At 42.5% G+C, this 21878-nt stretch overlaps 1 protein-coding gene across 2 annotated transcripts in view; it reads left to right on the top strand.

Moving 5' to 3' along the window:
• Positions 1–3063: 3063 nt before the first annotated feature.
• Positions 3064–21878, top strand: part of ZNF704 (zinc finger protein 704) — a 231830-nt gene continuing 213015 nt past the window's right edge. For both annotated transcript variants that reach the window (XR_011996596.1, XM_072734426.1), the window contains exon 1: positions 3064–4011. Coding sequence is in view for 1 of the 2 variants with exons in the window: in XM_072734426.1 (XP_072590527.1) it covers positions 3508–4011 (504 nt within the window). In the remaining variant the exon portion in view is untranslated. The remainder of the gene's footprint in view (positions 4012–21878) is intronic.

A 21878-nucleotide genomic window follows, 5' to 3' on the forward strand; every position in this document is an offset into this window, starting at 1 on the left:
TTTGAAAGAAAGTACAATGGTGTAAATTAGTACCTCTCCTACTAATCCACAAATATAATCACAGACTCACTTAACTCTGTGTTTCCGCTCAGTTCTCAGGAAAACATTTACTCTCTCTCATCTATGGCAATTTCAGATGTAAAAAGCCTTATCCTTGGCCTGACCATAGCTCCTTGATAAGATGTAGTCAGGCTTTAAAAGCATGTTCTTGCTAGTTATGGACAGTTCTGAGTTTACTAAAAAGAGAGCTACCTCATTATTCTTTGAGAGTAACCCAAGTCACTGTGTTTGTATAATGCCATCAAAATATTTAACATAATGAGCTTTTATATAGACCTTCCTTAGGCTAGGCCCTCTTCTAAGATGACTGCACATATTAACTCATTATCCTACAAAAGAAGTTTACTATTAGGTAGGTGCTACTATTATCTCCATTTTACAGATGAGCAAACTAACGCACAGTGAGGTGGTGAGTAAAGGTATATATATTGTTGGTAAGTTCAAGAGCCGGGGTTCAAACCCAGACACTCTGGCTCCTGAGACCACATACCTAACCACTAGCCCACTTGTCTCACAGCTTTGTCCCCTACTATCTCCCTGTCCGTATCTGTCAGCCAACTCCTTGTCCTGGATCTTCATTCTTCCTGGTCAAAAAAGATCCTGCTGCCTCTCTCTAAACTCATCTCCCAGATCTACCAAGGAAAATTTCTTGTATTTGGGATGAAACCATTTCAGTCACCCTTCTTTATTCTTTGGAAACACTCACTGATACTGATTAGTATTAGGCTTGCCTGATACTAATCAGCCATGCTTTGGCTGGCCTCATGCTTTTGATCAAACACACCCATCTGTTAAAATGCTCAAACTATCTTCTCCCTCTGAATTCTTGAATGGAATAATTATAAATGAAAAGTTCAACCAGGATATGCTGTGATCTAAATGGATTTTTTTTAAAAAATATTTATTTATTCATGAGAGACACACATACACACACACCCACAGATAGAGAGAGAGGCAGACACAGGCAGAGGGAGAAGCAGACCCCATGCAGGGAGCCCGATGTGGGACTCGATCCCAGGACTCCAGGATCACCCTGGGGGGCTGAAGGCAGACGCTCAACCGCTGAGCCACCCAGGCGTCCCTCTAAATGGATTTTGGGGGAAGAAGAATCTGGTGGTGTTATCTAGAGGGGGTTTAGGAGAGGGTGTGTCCCTTGAGAAACTGGGTGTAGTGAGCCCTGTTAGAAACTTTCACTTTTGAAGCCACGAAATACCATAGGAACTTTGGACATGGAAAGGAAGTGGTGGATGCGACAGGCATTTCAGAAAGAACAATGGGTTGGACTTGTGGGCACCTGCCTCTAGGGATAAGGTAGAGAAGGGAGTTAAAATGATACCGCTATTCTGGGCCTGACTGATTACAGAGTGTCATTACCTGAAATAGTCATATCAGGAAGCTAATCTGATTCAGGGAGAACAAAAAGTTCATTTTAGAGTCTCTGTCATCATCCCAGTGGAAATGTTCAACAGTTGGAAGACACCATAAGTGAGCATTTAATGAGCTCCCTTCAAGTGTCTAGCAGGGCACATGATGTTAAATCTCCTACAGTAATTATGGTGGAAGGAAGCTGAGGTGAGGACACCTTCCACGCTGGCCTCATGGAGGCACCTACCAGAGTATTTGGCGAGTTAGATCCTCCTCAGCCCTCAGCTACGAAGATGGAATTGGGCGGAGGGTTTTGGATGTAAAGACAACGACTTGCTATATATCCTAATCCCAAACGATAGCCCGCTTTTCTTTATCCCACGTAGAGATCCCCAGAAAGCGACAGTGTCATTGGTTAGATGGTTATGGGCTTGGTTTTCAGGCCCTCACTTGATAGCAGTTTTAGAAAATAACAAACCCAGGCAGGCTTGAACTCTTGCCTCAGTTTGTCTCTCCAAAGGCCTCGAGGGTACCAGCGGCCTACGGACTGAACGGTGAGAGCTGAAAGCTTCTAGGCATGTCGCCTTTACCATCAGGCCCTGAAAGACTTACAGACTTAGCTGGTCACCCTTATAGACCTAGCGGTGGCCCTTACAGACCTAGCAGGTCGTCCCTACAGACTCAGCGCGTCACCCTTACAGACCTAGCGGGTGACCCTTACAGACCGAGCACGTAGCCCTTACAGACCTAACGGGTGACCCTTACAGACCGAGCACGTAGCCCTTACAGACCTAGCAGGTCGCCCTTACAGACCTAGCTGGTGGCCCTTACAGACCTAGCAGGTCGTCCCTACAGACTCAGCGCGTCACCCTTACAGACCTAGCGGGTGACCCTTACAGACCGAGCACGTAGCCCTTACAGACCTAACGGGTGACCCTTACAGACCGAGCACGTAGCCCTTACAGACCTAGCAGGTCGCCCTTACAGACCTAGCTGGTGGCCCTTACAGACCTAGCAGGTCGTCCCTACAGACTCAGCGCGTCACCCTTACAGACCTAGCGGGTGACCCTTACAGACCGAGCACGTAGCCCTTACAGACCTAGCGGGTGACCCTTACAGACCGAGCACGTAGCCCTTACAGACCTAGCAGGTCGCCCTTACGGACCTAGCACGTCGCCTGGGCAGCTGGGCCTAGGGACGGGGCGGTCAAAGGGACTGAGACGGTGGCCGGCGGTGTCCGGAACCGGCATCTCGGAAACCCAAAGGACTCTGACGGTTCGCGCTCGGACGGGGCCCCACGTCTCAGACTGATAGACCTTCCGGGGCTTCACCCGAGGCCGAGAGTCGTCGCGCCGTGCGCCGCAGGCACCAGGAGAACGACCTGCGGCCAAGCTCTTCCCGCCAAGTCCGGGTCTGACCCAGCGGCCCGCTTCCCGCCAATCCGGCGTCCACCCTGCGGAAGGGGCAGCCTTGGCCGCGGCGCCCGGGCCGACTGCTTGGAGGCGCCGCGTTTGCGGAGGCTGAGGGCAGGGGAAATAAATCCAGTCCGGGTTTTGTCTGAACGGGGGGACCGGAGAGCGGCGAGGAAGGGCTCGCGAGGCGGGGGGCGGGGGTGGCGCGCGCACAACACAAACAGCTCGCGCCGAGGGCCGGCAGCGGTAGGCCAGGACCGCGCGGCGCAGCGGCCCGGGAGAGGCGCGCGCGGGCCCGGCCGCCGGCCGCATGGAGCGCAGCGCGGCCCGCGGCTCCGGGGCGGCGGCGGCGGCGGCGGCGGAGGCGGCAGCGCGCCGCTCGCTCACACCCACCCCCGCCCGCGGCCGCCGCGCCGCCCCGCCGTAGCCGCCGGCCGCCGGCGTCCCCGCGGGCCGGTCCAGCGAAGGCGGCGCCCGCGCCTCTGCAGCCAGTGGCAGCTGCAAGCCCGGGGAGGCGGCTCCCGCGGCCCCCCTGCAGCCCCGCGCGCCCGGGGCGCCTGCGACCACAGCGGCCGCCCGGGGAGGAAGAGGAGGCGGCGGCGGCGGCGGCGGCGGCGGAGGGGGACAAACTCTCCGGCTCCGCGCCGCGGCTGGCAGCCCGCGGTCAGGCATGCAGGCGCGGCGTCTAGCCAAGCGCTCCAGCCTGGGCAGCCGCCGGGGGGGCGCCGCGTTGCAGGCGCCCGGCCCCGCGCCTGCCAGGGAAGGCACCGTGCCCGGCCTCCCGCCCCTCGGCCCGGGCGCGAACCCGGCCCCGGCCCCGGCCCCCGCCCCGGCCCCGGCCCCGGCCCCGGAGAGCTGGAGGCCGCCGCCGCCGCCGCGCAGCGCCGGGACCGGCCCCCCTCGGGCCGCCGCCGCCGCCGCCTCGTCGCCCGTGCTGCTGCTGCTCGGGGAGGAAGACGAGGACGAGGAAGGCGGGAGCAGGCGGCGGAGGGGGCTCGGGCGGGTGGAGGAGAAGCCCCGAGGGGGCGCGGAGGAGGAGGATGACGACGAGGAGGACGAGGACGAGGAGGTGGTCGTCGAGGTGGACGACGACGACGAGGACGGCGAGGAGCGCTTCCCGCCGCTCGGCGCGGGCCGTGCGGTCCCCCGGGCCCCGGCGCGGGGCGCCCTGAAGGTGCGTGCGGGGCCGGGCAGGGCAGGGCAGGGCGCGCGGGACCCGCGGCCGCGGGGGGCGGAGACGGGCGCGGGCCGGGCCGGGGGAGGGGAGGGGAGAGGCGCGGGCCGGGGGCCGGGGGCCGGGGGTGTGGCGGCGGCGGCGCGGGGGGGGCTGCGGAGCTCACGCCCCGGGCCCCCCGCACCTCCCGGGGCGGCCGCTCCCGCGCGGCTCCGGGGCCCGGCGGGCTGGTGGTGCCGTGTGGGCGCAGGAAGGGACGCTTCTCCCCGGCGAGGTAGGGAACTTGGAGACGGGACCCGGTGGGCGCGGGTTGGCGCCGGGGGGCGGGGGGGGTGCGGGGGGGCTTTATTCTTCGCCCAGCGAGCAGCACTGTCCTCCCTGCTTTGCGGGCTACTCAAGCTTAATGAAACTAGCAAGCGGCTTCTCCTGCCAGCCTTTCCCAAGCCCGCCTTCATCCCAGAGCAATTGTTGATGAGTTTCCATCACGGATGTTTGTGAGGGACCCGGTGAGCCCAAAGCGAACCCCCAGCCCTTGCTTTCTGCGTGCATTTTGCAGGCTTTTGGCAGTGCCCGCCACCCTCCCCTCCCCTCCCCTCCCTTCCCTTCCCCTCTTTAAACATTGTTTTAGCATTTGGGGCTTTTTTTTTTTTTTTAATGTTCCCCTCCTTGCTCAGAATTGCACATGGGGAAAGAAAGAGGAAATCGGAAAAAGTGGGGATCATTTGGCATTTAAAAATGGATGTGAGTTTCTGCTGAGAATTGTAGTGAAGTCTCTCCGGTGCAGGGAAGCACGGCGAGATCGTTCCGTTTGTGTATCTTCAGGAGATAAGGGGTTTATTATTACACAACTGACTGGCTGGGCTTTCAGGCCTGCGATTGGACAAAGCAAACCACGTTGAGGTTCATGCACAGTGTATGTTGCTAAGAAGTTTTGAGGGCAGCAAGTGGTAGGCGATGAAGTTAGTGCTTTTCCTCAAGAGTGGTTCTGAAAATCAACTGAGTAACTATTTACTGGAGTTTTCAGAGGATCGTGGTATATCAGGAAGAAAAAAAAATACATAAACAAGTGAGCTTAATAGAGACTATTTATCTTGTGGGGCTTGGGGGGGGATAAAAGCTGCTCAAAGCATGAAATTGCAATTCCAAAGAAATGCTAAACATCAGCATTTAGAATATCCCCAGAATAGACATAGGCACACATTTCTTTCCTAGACCACCCTGGAAGTACCAGCTCTAGGAGTGAGAAATTCTCAGCAAGTAGTCTTTCGGGATGATAGTTTTTGACAGTTGCTTGTTGGAATCCAGACCATGAGCACACTCATTACCATGGCCTGCTAAAAAGCCTGCATTGTATAGGCTACAGGATATAACTGGGTTGGGAATTAAGTCACATGGCATCAGTGACATTAACAAGAGTAGCGGTGATTCCTTAGCGGTTTTTGTTCAGCAATACTGAAAATAAGTCTTGGGGCTTGTAGTTTGTGACAGAAAAATTCATTATAATTTATGCTCTGTGATCAAAGTAAACCCAATGTAGGAAAAAATCAAACCTATAGAAACAGAATAACTGGGGTGCGATATAATTCACATGATCAAAAAAGATTGGGACGCCTGGATGGCTCAGCGGTTGAGTGTCTGCCTTCTGCTCGGAGCATGCTCCGGGAGTCCTGGGATCGAGGCTCCATATCGGGCTCTCTGCATGGAGCCTGATTCTCCTGTCTCTCTCTCTCTCTCTCTGCCTATTTCTGTGTCTCTCCTGAATAAGTAAATAAAATCTTTAAAAAAAAAAAAAAAAAAAAAAGATTGTTCACATCTCCGAACAGATTTATCAAATTTTTAAAAAAATAGGCTTCATTTTATAACATTTTTTTGTGGCCACAGCTTTTCAGTAATGTATATATTGAATAGTTTGAGGTATGATTCTTCCCATTTTTTGCTGTTTTAATGACATCTTGACACTGTATCTGAAGAGATTTTCCAATGGACTATATAACAAGATCACTTTATTCTAATGCATATAAAATGTCAAATATATATGTATATGCATTCATTTATTCAGATATTTATTGAGCATCTCCTAGGTGCCAAGTGCTATTCCGGAGCATAGCAGTGTACACCTTCCAGATGCTAACATCTAGTAAGAGGAGTCATAGCAACGATCCAACAAACAAACAAACAAACAAACAAACAAACAAACAGGTGTGGTGCTGGAGATTGTGATGCATGCTATGAGGGAAGTCATGATATCACAGAGTCTAGGAGAGAAGAGAAAAATACTGTGAGGTAGACCTCCCTTAGGAGGAGACATTCAATCTGAGACCTGAGACATATAGCTTGGGAAGATCTGTCCAGCAGAGGGAATAACAATTGCAAAAGTCCTGGGGTCGGAAGGAGAAAAAAGTGTGTATGGCTAGAACTTGGTAGGTATGAAATATGTCAGGGAGGCAGATAGGAGCCAGCAACATAGCCCTTTGGTGGACTTCTTAGAGTGTGAAGTCTTTGAAAAGTCTTAGACAGTAAAGGCATACAAGGTGGTTTGTTTTTTTTTTTTTTTAATTCCTGCTGTATGGATTATAGAGGACTGCAGGGAGAAGCAGGGAGACCAGTTAGGTGGCTATTGCTGCAGTCTAGGTGAGATGTGAGAGCAGTTTGGACTAGATTAACAGGAGTGGAGTTAGAGAGGAGTGGACAAATTGCAGATCTATTGTGATGATTGACCTGCAAGGACTTGCTGATGGATTAGGGGAGGAGGGTGAAGGAATGAGAAGCTCCAGTATGAAGGTTTGTTACATGTGCGGTTTGCTGAGAGTGAGAAAACTAGGGGAACAACAGCTTTTTGTGAAAGAAAAATCAAGTGTTCATTTTGGACATGTTAGGTCTGAGATGACCATAAGACATGTAAATGGAAATGCAGTTAGACAGCTGGCTGTAGGTCGTGGAGCTGAGGGGAGAGGTCAGGGCTAGAGAGAAAAATTTGGGAGTCAACAGCATATTGATGTCATTGAAAGCTAGGGACTAGAAAGGGAGTGTAGTAGATCAAGAGAGGACAGCGTTAGCCCAGACTTGGGCACAGCACTGTTCAGGTTTGGGTGTAGGAGGAGAAGACAGCAAAGGTGAATGAGAAGCAGCAGCCAGACAAGTCAAAGGAAACTAGAGAATGTAAAGTCCTGTAAGCCAAGAGAAGAGATAATGCTAAAGGTGGACCATGGTGAGTTGTGTTGAATACTCTTGGGGTATCGAGTAAGATAAGCATAGAGACATAACCATTTAGGTTAAGTAATGTGGAACTTATTGGCATTCTTGACAAAAGAATCTGAAGGCAGTGATGTGAATACGGTGGGCCGAGCAGTGAATGGGAGATGAGGGCATAGTGAGAAATTTAAAAACTCTTTCAACAAGTCTTGTTTGAAAAGAGAGCAGAGAAAAGGGGGACTACCTCAAAGGCAAATAGAGTAAGTACTATAGCATTATGGGAATTTTCTGGTGTGCGAGGGGGATGCTTTCATTTTCTATTGATGTGTAACAAATTACCACTAACTTTTGGCTTACAACAGTTTTCACAGTATCTATGGGTTAGGAGTCCAGGTTCCACTCAATTAGATCAGCTGCTAAGTCTCAGAGCTGCAATCAAGGTGTTGAGAGGGCTGTGTTTTCATCAGGAGGCCTAACTGGGGAGGAATGGGCTTACAGTTCTCTTCAGGATGTGAGCAGAATGCATTCCCTTGCATCTAGGTCTGAGGGTCCCAGCTTCTTGCTGGCTCTTGCCTGGAAGCTGCCCTCAGCTCCTAGACCCCCTTTCCCCCACGCCTGCTCCTCACAGTGCTTTGTTACTTGGGCTTCTGCAGCATGGCCTCTTACTTCATCAGGCCAGCAAGGGGAATCTTCACGCCTGCCTGTCTTAGTAAGGTAAAGTCTCATATAATTCACTGTAATCACAAGAACAATACTCCATCATTTTTGCCATATTCTATTGATAAGTAGTGGGTCATGAGTTCCAGCCACACTTACTGGAAGGAGGTATTATAGAAGGGCATATATACTGCCCTTGGAGCAGGGTGAAGAACATTCTTGGGAAAGCCACAGTGGAGGGACCGATAACCCAAGCCCAGGGGTTGGCCTTTGCCAGAAATGAGGAAACTTTCTCACACTGAATTAAAGAGAAAGTGGAGAAAATGGGTCCAGATGCAGGTCGCTGTATTTTGGATGATGGTCAGATGAAGTAGTATTTGTCTAATGGCCTCTGTCTTCCCCATGCAGCAGGAGGGAGATTCATCAGCTGAGTGTGGAGGAGAGTTGAAGTGAGAGTTGAAGGCATGGTGCAGTATTTTGGGAGAGTAGGATAACAAACATACGGAAAGTGAATAGAGTTTCTAGATAGTATCAAGGGCCCATCTGATGTCTGTGGTTTTCCATTTATGGTTAAGCAGTCTGTCTAGGTATGTGATTTTCCTAAATTCATTCCACTGACTCATATGTGGAGTAATAATAATAAACAATGCTTACTGGGTGCCTACTATGGTCGGTGCAAGTCTAAGTATATAGTCTCATTTCAATTTCATTACATATCCATGAGTCAGGCATTATTATTATCATCCTCATTTTACAGAAGTGATAAGTAACTTAAAGATCCACAGGTATTATTAGGTGGCAGTGTTTGAGCCCTAGGAAGATGAACTCCAGAGCTGCCACCCTTATACCTTAAACCATACTATCTCTTGGTAGACAAAGCAGAGAGCAGGATTGAACAAGGATAGGGTTTAGCCAGGTGGGTGAGCAATGGAAACAAAGAGAGGAACATACTGTGGAGGAAGTTGGCACGGCTGTGACTGTAATGATAGGCTATGGGATTTAAGAAAAAGTAAGGACAGGAAGGGGTGAGAGATGGTATAAAGGCTGTACATAGGTTAGTAGATTGGAGAAAACAAAGAGTTAACCAATAAAATCAGTAAGAGAATGGGAATGAAATGCAGGACAGTTTGGATTCCAAAATATCATTAGTATAAATGCATATTTGCCAAATATTTATGAGGCAAGAAGTGTACTAAATACTCTGTATGAAGGAGGATCACATTAGAAATGATGATTTGGGAATCAGGGTGGCCCCTTCTCCACAGCTGAGGACACTGACTCAGAAATGAAATACTACACCTGACATGGTGTAGCCACAAGTGGGAGCATGGTTCACATCCATGGCCTGTGTTTTAGTCACAGAACTGGAATCTCCCAGAATTTATTTGCTCATTTACTTCCAGGAGGACTTGGGATGGCTAAGAAGGTTGAGGACTAGATGCCATGAAATATCTGAGATGTGTTGCGTGATTATTATAATGGACACTAATTTAGGCTTTAAATGAGATAACAAGAGACATTTTGTATTACAGTTTTCAATTTCTGATTAAAGGAAGCTGACATATTTACCCATGGTGATAAGATTCCACCTTCCACTCCCCCCAAAATCATGAACCTCCTGGGCTCCTATATGAGGAATACTAAGTAGTACAGTAAACAATATCTTTATCCAGAGTTTAATTTAAAAAAAAATACAAGTTTGGGGAATATAAATAATAGTGAAAGGGAATATAAGGGAAGGGAGAAGAGATGTGTGGGAAATATCAGGAAGGGAGACAGAACATAAAGACTCCTAACTCTGGGAAACGAACTAGGGGTGGTGGAAGGGGAGGAGGGCGGGGGGTGTGGGGGAATGGGTGATGGGCACTGAGGGAGACACTTGACGGGATGAGCACTGGGTGTTTTTCTGTATGTTGGTAAATTGAACACCAATAAAAATTAATTTATTAAAAAAATAAAATAAAATAAAATAAATTAAAAAAATACAAGAACACTGTCAAGTGGAGGAAGGATTCCTTAATAAGTGGTTATTTAATGACGCAAAACATTAGGAGTGGAGATGACAAGGCCTAGGATTGTGTTCTGGATGCTATGTATTAGTGTAAAGATTAGAACGGAAGCATCTGAAGGGATTGATAGTTTATTGGCATAAGTTTAGGAAAACACTGGACATGAGAGACTGCTAATGCTTCTGTCAAGATAGAAAAGCTGAGGAAAGGCTTTTAAATGAGATATTATATGTCAAAATCCCCACTGCAGGTGCTCAGTAAATATTAATTGAGTGGAATCTGCTTCCTATGTGCCAGCTCTCCAGGGATGGTGAACACATCTATTAGATTATATCTTGAATATCAGATGACTTGAAGAATCCTTTGGCAGGGTCTGTGCCGTAAACACTGAATTCGGATTTGCTAACAAGCATGTGTCTTGCAAATGGTCTGTGTTGGCTCCAGTGAAAGACATGTGCTTAAGATACCAGACAAAGTTGTCATTCACTGAATCGTAGACTGCTGGAGCTGGAAGGGAAACAGAGATTATCTAGTAATCCAATACCCTCATTTGACCATTGAGGACAGGGAGACCATGAAAGGGGAAATGCCTTGTGCAGATACAGCTGCTTAGCAGGTTTGGTGGGGCCGGGATTAGCACCCTGGTCTGCCAACCCCAAGTTATGGCCCTCCTCTCTGGGTTAGTTTCTCACACCTGGGAATGTTGTATGTACAGTTCACTCCCTTAGACTTGTGGCTGGAGAAATCACAACTGTCCGAAGTGATCTGTCACTGCCTATCAACTTCTGTTTTTGGAATGTTCTTCCTAGATAAAGCACCTTAGGTAGCCGTGACCTCACTGTGGCTATGGTAGTGTGTGATAGGATGGGTAGGCCCCTCCTGGGAATCCTGCCTGGGCTAGTCCTCCATCCCTGTGCAGTTTCCAAGGGATATATATGTGTATGTGTACTCAGCCCTCAACTAGGACCAGGCCTCCTTTGCCAAAATTTTACTACTATATTTGACTGTGGAAGCATTAGAAAAAAGAGGAAGAAAAGTGAGAAGTCAAGCCCAAGCCCAAATCTTCTTACCCCTGCCTCTGAGTGAGGAGTCAGAGAGAGAGAGAGAGCTACAGCCCTGTGTGTGCTTGGTTTCTGAAAACACAGAGACCCTATTCATTTGTAAATCTGTCCCAGTCAGATTGCTGTGTCTTCCACCTTAAGGAAGGCTCAGAGAGAAACGCAGGAGCATTTTCCTCCCCAGCTTCGTACCTACACAGAACAACTAGTCTTATTACAGTGACTTGATATAAAGTGTGCTAAAGCAAAAGAAATTTGACCTTTTAGTTGCCCTGTGCAATCTCATGTTAAAGTAAATGCGTGGTTTCCATTAGGCTTTCTGAAATGGTTGAGAATATTCGGAGGTTCTCATAACCAGAGAGAACCTCCTGGCCTAGCCAAATCTATATCATTGAAATAAGGATGCTTTTCTTTGGGTTTGCTATTCATGTTCCTGTCCACTTCCTCAGTAAACATTTACTGTAAGCTATTGTTTATCATGTTCCTAATACACATGTGGGAAAGAACAGTGAATAGGACCTATTTTCAGGGAGCCCGCAGTCTAACAAATTCCTGCTAAATTGCCTATGAAGTTCTAAGCCCCTTTCCCTCCTTATCGCTGAGACCAAGATTAGATCTGCTGAGAGCTTACTTGGCTACCACAATTTGGAGTGTAATTTTAGTATATTATATTATATACTAAATATACTCTAAAACAATTGTAGCCAAATAATTTTGCAAATCTATATGAAAAAAAAGATGTTTTGGTTTGGCCAGGAGGTAATTTCTGAGTAGCTAGTTTAAGCATGAGTTTAAATCACTGAATTTGGCAAATAACCTTGGTTATGCTCACTTACTGGATGAAATGGAGCAGAATATAACTCTAAGATATATGTAGTATGATTAGAGCAATTACATTTTTACACTTGATTGAAGATACTGTTTTGGAAAATCCAGTGTTATGATGTATATGTAGGGAAAATAGGCTCAACTCTAGAATTTTGAAGGTGGGTCTGTAATTTCAGGGTAAGAGGGGTATGTTTGTCCTGCAGAACACTATGCAAAGTGCAAAGAAATAAAAGGATCCTGCCTGTGTGTTGCTCCATGAGGACTGAGTGCTTAGAATGCATTGTCTTGACGCTATGCCCGACCGTTACCAGTGACACACTTGCTTTCCTTATGTTCTTGTCATAATGGAAGGTTAAGTGAAAGTAAAATCTCCCTGATTCAGACTAATTGGGGATGGCTCGTCAAAATCAGTGAATGTCAAAAGTGCTCCAACACTTTAAATTAAATCCAATTTTTAAAGAGGCTGTGTGCCTTGAAATATGATTTTATAAAACCTGCAGACAGAATAATTTTAGTCCATTAGTGTGACCTTCATTGTGGGCTCGTTGGTGAGATGGGAGAGAACAGGCTTGAGTCAAAGCAGGTGATCTGTTAGCTACTCGTCACTCCACTGTTACCTCTCTGTAGATCAAGAAGTGAGGTGACAGGCTCTGGTTTCAAATTCTGACATCCCCTCCTGCTAGTTTCATAGCGTTAACAGGTTGCTTCAGTGTGAGCATCTATAAAATTGGGATAACAGTGTCTTGTCATTGCCTATTATTATCGGATATGGCCCAAAGACCTCCTGAAATGTGATAGGATGGCAGTTTGTTTCCTTTATGCTTTCAAAAAGGAATCTTTTGTAAAATTTTGCTCAAGGATCCAAAATCCCACAGTTATTTTGACTATTACAACCTCTCTTTTGTTCCATGCTACCGAGGTATTTAAGAAAGCTACTTCCTGAAGTGACTTCATTCATCCGAACTCTCTGGTGTTCCCTCGTGTATGCGGTGAGCTTGAATCTTCCTTTTCATCTCAGGAAGCTATGAGTCATTTATCAACTTGTGCAAAGAGGACAGCGATATTCTATCTCTTAGGTTCATCAGTTTGTTAGCTCTATAGCTCTTATATTGAAATAAACCTGGCTACTGTCCAAAGGGGCAGGAGGAGGCTTCCCAAATACATTCAATGTGTGTTGTTAAAAACTGTGGTTGAAATACAGTGATGTCACCTTCCACCACCTCTAACTTGTATATGGCTAAGAATCTCTCAGGTGTGGGTTTGCCCTTCCCATCCTCCTCTGCGTTTGTGTCTAGGACCTCTTGTACTTTGGTGAAGAAGTCATTCTTTGCTTTTTCAGTAGATGGGGATGTGTAGCCTAAAGTGTACCTTTAAACTCTTGTATCTACTTGCTTCTACTACTGGAGAGATATCCACAAGGAGAAGAAAAGGACACTATGGCTAAACAGCTTGGGGAAATTCCAGTTAAAAAAGAGGCACAGATTTTTTTTTTTTTTTAGGTTCCAAAATATTTTAAACATAGAGGAAATTGGGAGAGTAGTCCAAACTCATATATGTATAAAGAAGTTATTGGTCATGGATACCAAGGGCCATTTTGTTTCTAAGAAGATGAATATAGGTTGTGACATTTATATATTTATTAGATTACAGCAGCTTTTTTTCTGGAGCATCTTCTCCTTGGTGTACATTTTAGGAAATAATGGTTTATAATTATTTTTATAAATGATAAATCCATGGATAAGCATATTATACTTCGGACAAATAACTAAAACTGCATTATTAAAGAAATAAATTGTCACATGTGCAGACAAAGATTAAAATGTTGTTTATAGGGGGCACCTGGGTGGCTCAGGCAGTTAAGCCTCCAACTGATAGATTTTGGGTCAGATCATGATCCCAGGGTCATGAGATTGAGCCCTGCATCAGACTCTGCGCTTAGCATGGAGCCTGCTTAGATTCCTTGTCTCCTCCTCCCTCTGCCCTTCTTCCCCATTCGTGCTCTCTCTGAAAAAAAAAAAAAAAAAAAGTTGTTTGTGGGTCATGCAACCTTCAAAATATTTTCCGTCATAAAGCTGATAATTTTTTCAATATCATTTCTAAAAAAAACCAGAGTATTTCATGTGGTAAAATTTCACTTGTGTATCTGTGAATACTGTTTTTGTGTGTGAAATTTAAAAACTGGTAGAGAACATTACCTTTTTCGGTAAATTAGGCTCTACTATGGGTCTAGTGGAGACAGGAGTTGTGAGAGGTGCTATCATAACAGAATTAAGTGCTGAGGGAACAGAAAATCACAAGGTGTTTACACCCAGGAAAAGGTATTCAATATGTTTTCCACATTCTAAAGGAAAAATCTAAAATATCAGAATAGTCCAAATGAAAAGAGCATATGAAATCACTAGGATATTGGGATTAACACATTTTCTGTCAACAATGGTATGACTGTTGCAAAAAGGCATTTGTGAACACTGAATACCTTGTATAAGGAGTCTTTATTGGATACTGTTTAATATTTCTATCAGCATTACCCAACATTTAACGTATTCTAATTTACAGAGGGCTCTCATAGTTAACATCGTTTGACTCTCTTTGTAATCTAGAAGACCGATTATCCCCATTTATAGGTGTGGAAAATAAGTCCCAGAGAAGATGGGACAATTGTTTTCTTTTCTTTCTTTTCTTTTCTTTTCTTTTCTTTTCTTTTCTTTTCTTTTCTTTCTTTCTTTCTTTCTTTCTTTCTTTCTTTCCTTCAGTCATAATTTTGTATCAAATGACATAGATATTTGTCAAATATTGCAGAAAACAATGGGGATCAGCATATTTTAAAAATAATTGAAATTGGTATTTAAGCAACAGTGGTAATTTAAAGAGCAACAAGACTTTATTATAGGGTAAATTATAAAAACCATATGAAATGCAATTTTCATAAACACTTTCTATATAGGTTGTGTGTGCTTTACAGACCAACTACAAGTGCTTAGTAAAGACCAAATCTGACTAATTTCTATTAATTTGGGTTAGGACCCAAAGTTTATTTAAATAACAATTTAAAAAAAATAAACTTTTGAAGCATTAAGAGAAAAACAACATACATAAAAGGGAACCTCCATAAGACTATCAGATTTCTCAGAAAAAACATTAATAGGCCAGATGGGAGTAGCATAATATATTTAAAATGCTAAAAGGAAAAAGCTTCCAACCAAGACTACTTTACCAAGAAAGGTTGTCATTCAGAATTGAAGAAGAGATAAAGAGCTGTCTAGAGAAACAAAAGCCAAAGGAATCCGGTGCCACTAAACCAGCCTTACAAGAAATGTTAAAGGGTCTTCTTTGAGCTGAAAAGAAAGGGGACTAATTAGTAACAATAAAACATGTGAAAGTAAAATTTTCACCGTTAAAGGTAAATGTAGTGAATTAATCACTTATAAAGCTAATGTAAAAGTTAAAAGACAAAAGTAGTAAAAACAACTATACCTATACTAATTAAGGTACACACAAAATAAAAAGATGTAAAATGTGACCTCAAAAACATAAAACTTGGGGAAGATAAGTGAAATGGCAAAGTTTTAGAATGTGTCCTAAACTTAACGTGCTCTTAGCTTGTTATAAAATAGACTGTTATATACATAGGTTGTTATTTGTGAGCTTCCTGATATAACCACAAAGCAAAAAACCTATAGTACATCCACAGAAAATAAAATGAAAAAGGAACCTAAGCATAACACTACAGAAAATTATTAAACTACGAGGGAAAAAAACAAGAGAACAAAGGAACAGAGAGAAATATTAAACAGCCAAAAAACAATGAACAAAATGGCAATAATTACTACCTATCAATAATTACTTTAAATGTAAATGGACTAAATTCTCCAATCAGAAGACAGAGTAGCTAATGGATTAAAAAACAAGACCCATCTATATACTGCCTATAAGAGTATAGGCACTTACTCGGATGTAAGGACGCACACATACTGAAAATGAAGGGACAGAAAAAGATGTTTCATGCAAATGGGAACCAAAAGAAATATGGGGTAGCTATACTTATATCAGACAAAATAGACTTTAAAGCAAAAGTTGTAATAAAAGACAAAGATGGGCATTACATAATGGTAAGGGGGTCACTTCAGCAAGAAGATATAACATTTGTAAATATTTATGCACCCAACATAGGAGCACCTAAATATATAAAACAAATACTAAGGAGATGCCTGGATGGCTCAGTGGTTTAGCACCTGCCTTCAGCCCAGGGCATGATCCTGGAGTCCCAGGATCGAGTCCCATATTAGGCTCCTTGCATGGGAGCCTGCTTCTCCCCCTGTCTGTGTCTCTGCCTCTCTCTCTCTCTCCCTCTGTGTGTCTCTCATGAATAAATAAATAAAATCTTTAAAAAAACAAATACTAATAAATTGAAAGGGGAAAATGACAGCAATACAATAATGTTAGGGGACTTTAATATCCCATTTATATCAATGGATAGATCATTCAGGCAGAAGATCAATAAAGAAACAACAGCACTAGATGACACAATTGGTCAGTTGAGCTTAATAGAACTCATAGAGTTCTATTAGAACATTCCACCAACAGCTGCAGTATACACATTCTTCTTCAGTGCACATGGAACCTAAGTGTACATATTGTCCAGGGTAGACATATGTTAGGCTGAAAAACAAGACCCGGTAAATTCAAGAAGGTTGAAATCATGTCAAACATCTTTTCTAACCACAATGGTATGACACTAGAAATTAATTACAAGTAGAAAACTGGAAAAATCACAAATGTGTGATTAAAAGACATGCTACTGAACAACCAGTGGGTCAGTGAGAGATATAAAAAAATACCTCGAGACAAATGAAAATGAACATTTAATACACCAAAATCTATGAGATGCAGCAAAAGCAGCTAGTTCTAAGAGGGAAGTTTATAGCAATACAGGTCTACCTCAAGAAACAAAAGAACCTCAAATAAACAATCTATTCCCTAAAGGAACTAGAAAAACATTGGTAAAAGGAAGGAAATAATAGAACAGAAATAAAGACTAAAAACGCAATGAAAAAGATTAATGAAATTAAAACTTGGTTTCTTGAAAAGATAAACAAAATTTGCAAACCTTTAGCTAAGAAAAAAATGAGAGAGGGCTCAAATAAAATCAGAAATGAAAGAGAAGTTTCAACTGATACCAAGGAAATACAAAGGATCATAAGAGACTATTATGAATAATTATATGCCAAAAAAATTGGATATTCTAGAAGAAATGGATGAATTTCTAGAAACATACAATCCTCTAAGACCAAATCATGAAGAAATAGAAAATCTGAATAGATTACTAGTAAAGAGATTGAATCAATAATCAGAAACTCTCAACAAACAAACGTTTAAGGGACCCCTGGGTGGCTCAGTGGTTGAGCATCTGCCTTCGGCTCAGGGCATGATCTCGGGATCCAGGATCAAGTCCCACATTGGTCTCCCTGCGATGAGTCTGCTTCTCCCTCTGCTTATGTCTCTGCCTCTCTCTATATCTCTCATGAATAAATAAAATAAAAATCTAAAAACAAAACAAAAGTTTAAGACTAAGTAGCTTCATCGGTGATTCCTACCAAATGCTCAAAGATTTAATATTATCTTTTTCAAACTTTTTTAAAAAATTGAAGAGGAAGGAATGCTTCTAAATTCATGTTTAGAAGTCAGTATTACTATGATACCAAAATCAGACAAGGACACCACAAAAAAAGAAAATTACAGGCCGATATCACTGTTGAACATAGATGCAAAATCTTCAACAAAATATTAGCAAACTGAATTCAACAACCCATTAAAAGAATCATAAACCATGAGCAAGTAGGATTTATTACAGATATAGAAGGATGTTTGGGGCAGCCCCGGTGGCGCAGCAGTTTAGTGCCGCCTGCAGCCTGGGGTGTGATCCTGGAGACCTGGGATCAAGTCCCGCATCGGGCCTGCTTCTCCCTCTGCCTGTGTCTCTGCCTCTCTCTCGCTCTCTCTGAATGAATAAATAAATAAATCTTAAAAAAAAAAAGAAGGATGTTTGAACATCCATAAACTAATTAATGTGACACAAACACCTTAAAAAATGAAGGGTAAAAAATCATATGATCATCTGAATAGATGCACAAAACATTTGACAATATTTAACATCCATTTATGATTTTTAAAAAACTGAACAAAGTGGGTATAGATGGAACATACCTCAGCATAATAAAGGCCATATACATATAGGACAAGCTCACAGTTAACTGTGACACATTATACTCAATGGCAAAAATCTGAAAGCTTTTCCTTTAAGATTAGAAAGAAGACAAGGATGCCCACTCTCACCACTTTTACTCAACATAGTATTAGAATCTTAGCCATAGCTTTTAAGCAGTAAGAAATAAAGGCATCCAAATTGGAAAGGAAGATGTGAAACTGTCACTATTTGCAGATGACATGATTTTATGTGTAGAAAATCGTAAAGACTCCACCAAAAACCTGTTAAAACTAGTATGTGAATTCAGGAAAGTTGCAGAGTACAAAATCAATATGCAAAAATTTGTTGCATTTTATATACTAACAATGAACTATCAAAAAGAGAAATTAAGAAAAATAAACCCATTTGCAATTGCATTAAAAATAATAAAATACCTAGGAATAAATTTAGCCAAGGAGTTGAAAGACCTGTACACTGAAACTATGACACTGAAGAAGACACAAATAAATGGAAAGATTACATATTCATGGACTGGAAGAATTAATATTGCTTAAGAGGTCCACATTCCCAGAGCAAATGGACATTTAATATACCAAAATTCCTATTAAAATTGAAAAAGGCATTTTTCACAGAAATAAAACAAACTTTTTAGGATTCGTATGGAACCACAATAGATCCTGAATAGCTAAAGCAATCTTGGGAAAGAACAAGCTGAAAGCATCACACTTCCTGATTTCAAGCTTTACAAAACTATAGTAATCAAAACAATATATTACCATTAAATATCGATGGAACAGAATAGAAAGCCCAGAAATAAACCCATGCATATATGATCAATTAATTTATGACAATGGAGACAATAATATACAATGAGGAAAGGGAATTCTCTCCCACAAATGCTGCTGGGAACACTGGACAGCTACATGCAAAAGAGTGAAACTGGACCACCATCTTACACCATACACAAAAATTAATTCAAAAAGAATTAAATACTTGTATCTAAGGCCTGAAACCATAAACCTCCTGAAGAAAACATAAGAGGTCAGCTCCTTGACATTGGTCTTGGTGATGTTTTTTTGGACTTATCCCCAAAGCAAGAACAGCAAAAGTAAAAATAAACAAATAGTACTATGTCAAATTAAAAAGTTTCTCTGCAGTGAAGGAAACTATCAACAGAATGAAAAGGCAATGTACTGAATGGAAGAAGATACTGCAAATCATATATCAAATAAGGGATTAATATCTAAAATATGTAAAGAACTCTTACAATTCAACAACAACAGCAATCCAATTAAAAAATGGGCAGAGGATCTGAATAGATATTTTTCCAAAGAAAAGTGTTAGCCAAAAAGTATAAGAAAAGATGCCCAACATCACTCATCATCAAAGAAATGCAAATCAAAACCACAATGAGATATCACCTCACACCTGTCAGAATGGCTATTATCAAAAACAGAAGAAATAACAAATTGTGAAGAATGTGGAGAAAAGGGAACCTCATGTGCTATTGGGGTGGGATGTAAATTAATATAGGCACCATGGAAAGCAGTATGGAAGATACTAAAAAATGAAAAATAGAACTACCATATGGTCCAGCAATTCCACTTCTGGGTACGTATTTAAAGAAAATGAAAACACTAATTCAAAAAGGTATATGCAGCTTTATGTTTATTGCAGTATTATTTACAATAGCAAGATATGGAAACAACTGAAGTGCCCATCAGTTAATGTATAGATAAGGATGTGAAATATATATATACATACACCTGTACACAATGGAGTACTACTAAACCACAAAAATAATGAAATTTTGCCATTTGTGACAACATAGATGAACTTCTTATGCTAAGTGAAATAAGTTAGAGAAAGACAAAAACCATATGATTTTACTTCTATATGGAATCTAAAAACAACAAATGAACAAAGCAAAACAAAACTCATGGATACAGAGAACAGATTGATGGTTGCCAGAGGGGACAGGTTTGAAGGGAAGGTGAAATGAGTGGAAGGGATCAAGAGATAGAAGCTCCCAATTATAAAATAAATACGTCATGGAGATGTAATGTACAGTGTGGGCACTGTAGTCAATACTATTATAGTTCAAATTTGAAATTTACTAAGAAAGTATATCTTAAAAGTTCTCATCACAAGAAAAAAAGAAATTTTGCAATTTTGTACGGTGATAGATGGAAAATAGACTTATTGTGGTGATCATTTATCAATGTATACAAGTGTCAAATCATTATAAGGTACATATGAAACTAATGTATGTCACTGTATTTCAATTTAAAAAAGTAAAATTTAGAAAATGTTTTCAATTAGCAGGTTCACACACAACTGAAAGTCAGTTTAACAAAATATAGAAAAATAGTGTAAATGTTAGAATAAGGATCTTAGAACTTAAAAAACTAAATATGTGAAGAGCATGTGAAAGAAAAATAATCTTGTGTCATCAAATATTAGTTGCAGTATCTCAAGAAGGAAGGAAGATGGGCACCTGACTCCATGGAAGCCCTGACCTAGTGGCATCAAAGTGGGAAAGTACTGGTTGGCAGTGAGAGAGGAGTTGCTTGAAGGTTTGAAATGACCCAAGGTAGGGTTCACAGAAAGAGAGCAGGGACTGCTATTTGCATTTCTTGTTACATGAGTGCTTGGTGGGTGGTTAAGAGGTTCTGAAAATGTGCTTTTAGCCATCTGTTGGGTGACAGCAATTTTTTTAGCTTTTTATTCTTATTCTAAAAGAGATTTCTGTTCAAATAGGTCGTTCTCTCAATTCCCTATATTGATTTTGGTCACTCGAATTTTTCTTGCAATCTAGCATACAGGTTACTAGGAGAAACTATTTTTACTTTAAAACTTTTAATAGAAATGATGTTGTTTTCATTGTTTGCAAATGCTGCCTGTGTTTTTATGTTAAAATTGAGATACCTTAAAGATCTTGTTTAAATTCAGTGATAAGTTGATGGTTTTATTTTTTTAAAGATTTGATTTATTTATTCATGACTGACAGAGTTACAGACAGAGGGAGAAGTAGGCTCCCTGCAAGGAGCCCAATGTGGCACTTGATCCAGGGCTCCGGGATCACGCCCCAAGCTGAGCTGAAGGCAGACGCTCAACTGTTGAGCCACCCAGGCGTCCCTAAGTTGATGGTTTTATTGTTTAAAAATTTTTTTTGTTATTTCATTCAATTTTGTGGTTATTTCATTCAACAAATATTCACTGACCTCCTCCTCTTTGCCAGCTGCAAGGATACAGGCAAGAACAAGACTGAGAAAGAGTTCCCATTCACACTTTACTTGGGGAGATAGTATACTTTGTACACAGTGGTATGTTACTGAGATAGGAATGCATGGAGGAGGAAATATGTATGTCATAAATATTATATAATTGATAAGCCCCTAAGCTCTACTGATTTCAAAAAGAGAGAGAACACAAATTACTAATATCAAGAATGAAAGAAGATGTCAGTGCAGATCCTACAGACATTTTTTTTTTTAAGATTTTATTTATTCATTCATGAGAAACACAGAGAGACAGGAAGGCAGAGACACAGGCAGAGGGAGAAGCAGGCTCCATGCAGGGAGCCCGACGTGGGACTAGATCCCGGGTCTCCAGGATCACCCCCTGGGCTGAAGGCAGCACTAAACCGCTGAGCTACCCGGGCTGCCGTGATCCTACAGACTTTAAAAGGAGAATTAGGACATATTACTATATGTTAGTAGAGGAGTTTATGCCAGTGCCTTTGATGACTTGGAGGAAATGGGAAAATTCCTTGAAAAACATAAATTAACAAAACTGACTACAAGAAGTAAGAGGATATTTCAATAACCTGCCATCTGTTAAATAAATGGAATTTATAATTAAGGACTTTGAATATAGAAAACTCTAGGCCAGAATGGCTTTACTAGGGAAATCTAT

The sequence above is a fragment of the Vulpes vulpes genome, chromosome 13, assembly GCF_048418805.1.
Source record: "Vulpes vulpes isolate BD-2025 chromosome 13, VulVul3, whole genome shotgun sequence".
NCBI lineage: Eukaryota > Metazoa > Chordata > Mammalia > Carnivora > Canidae > Vulpes > Vulpes vulpes.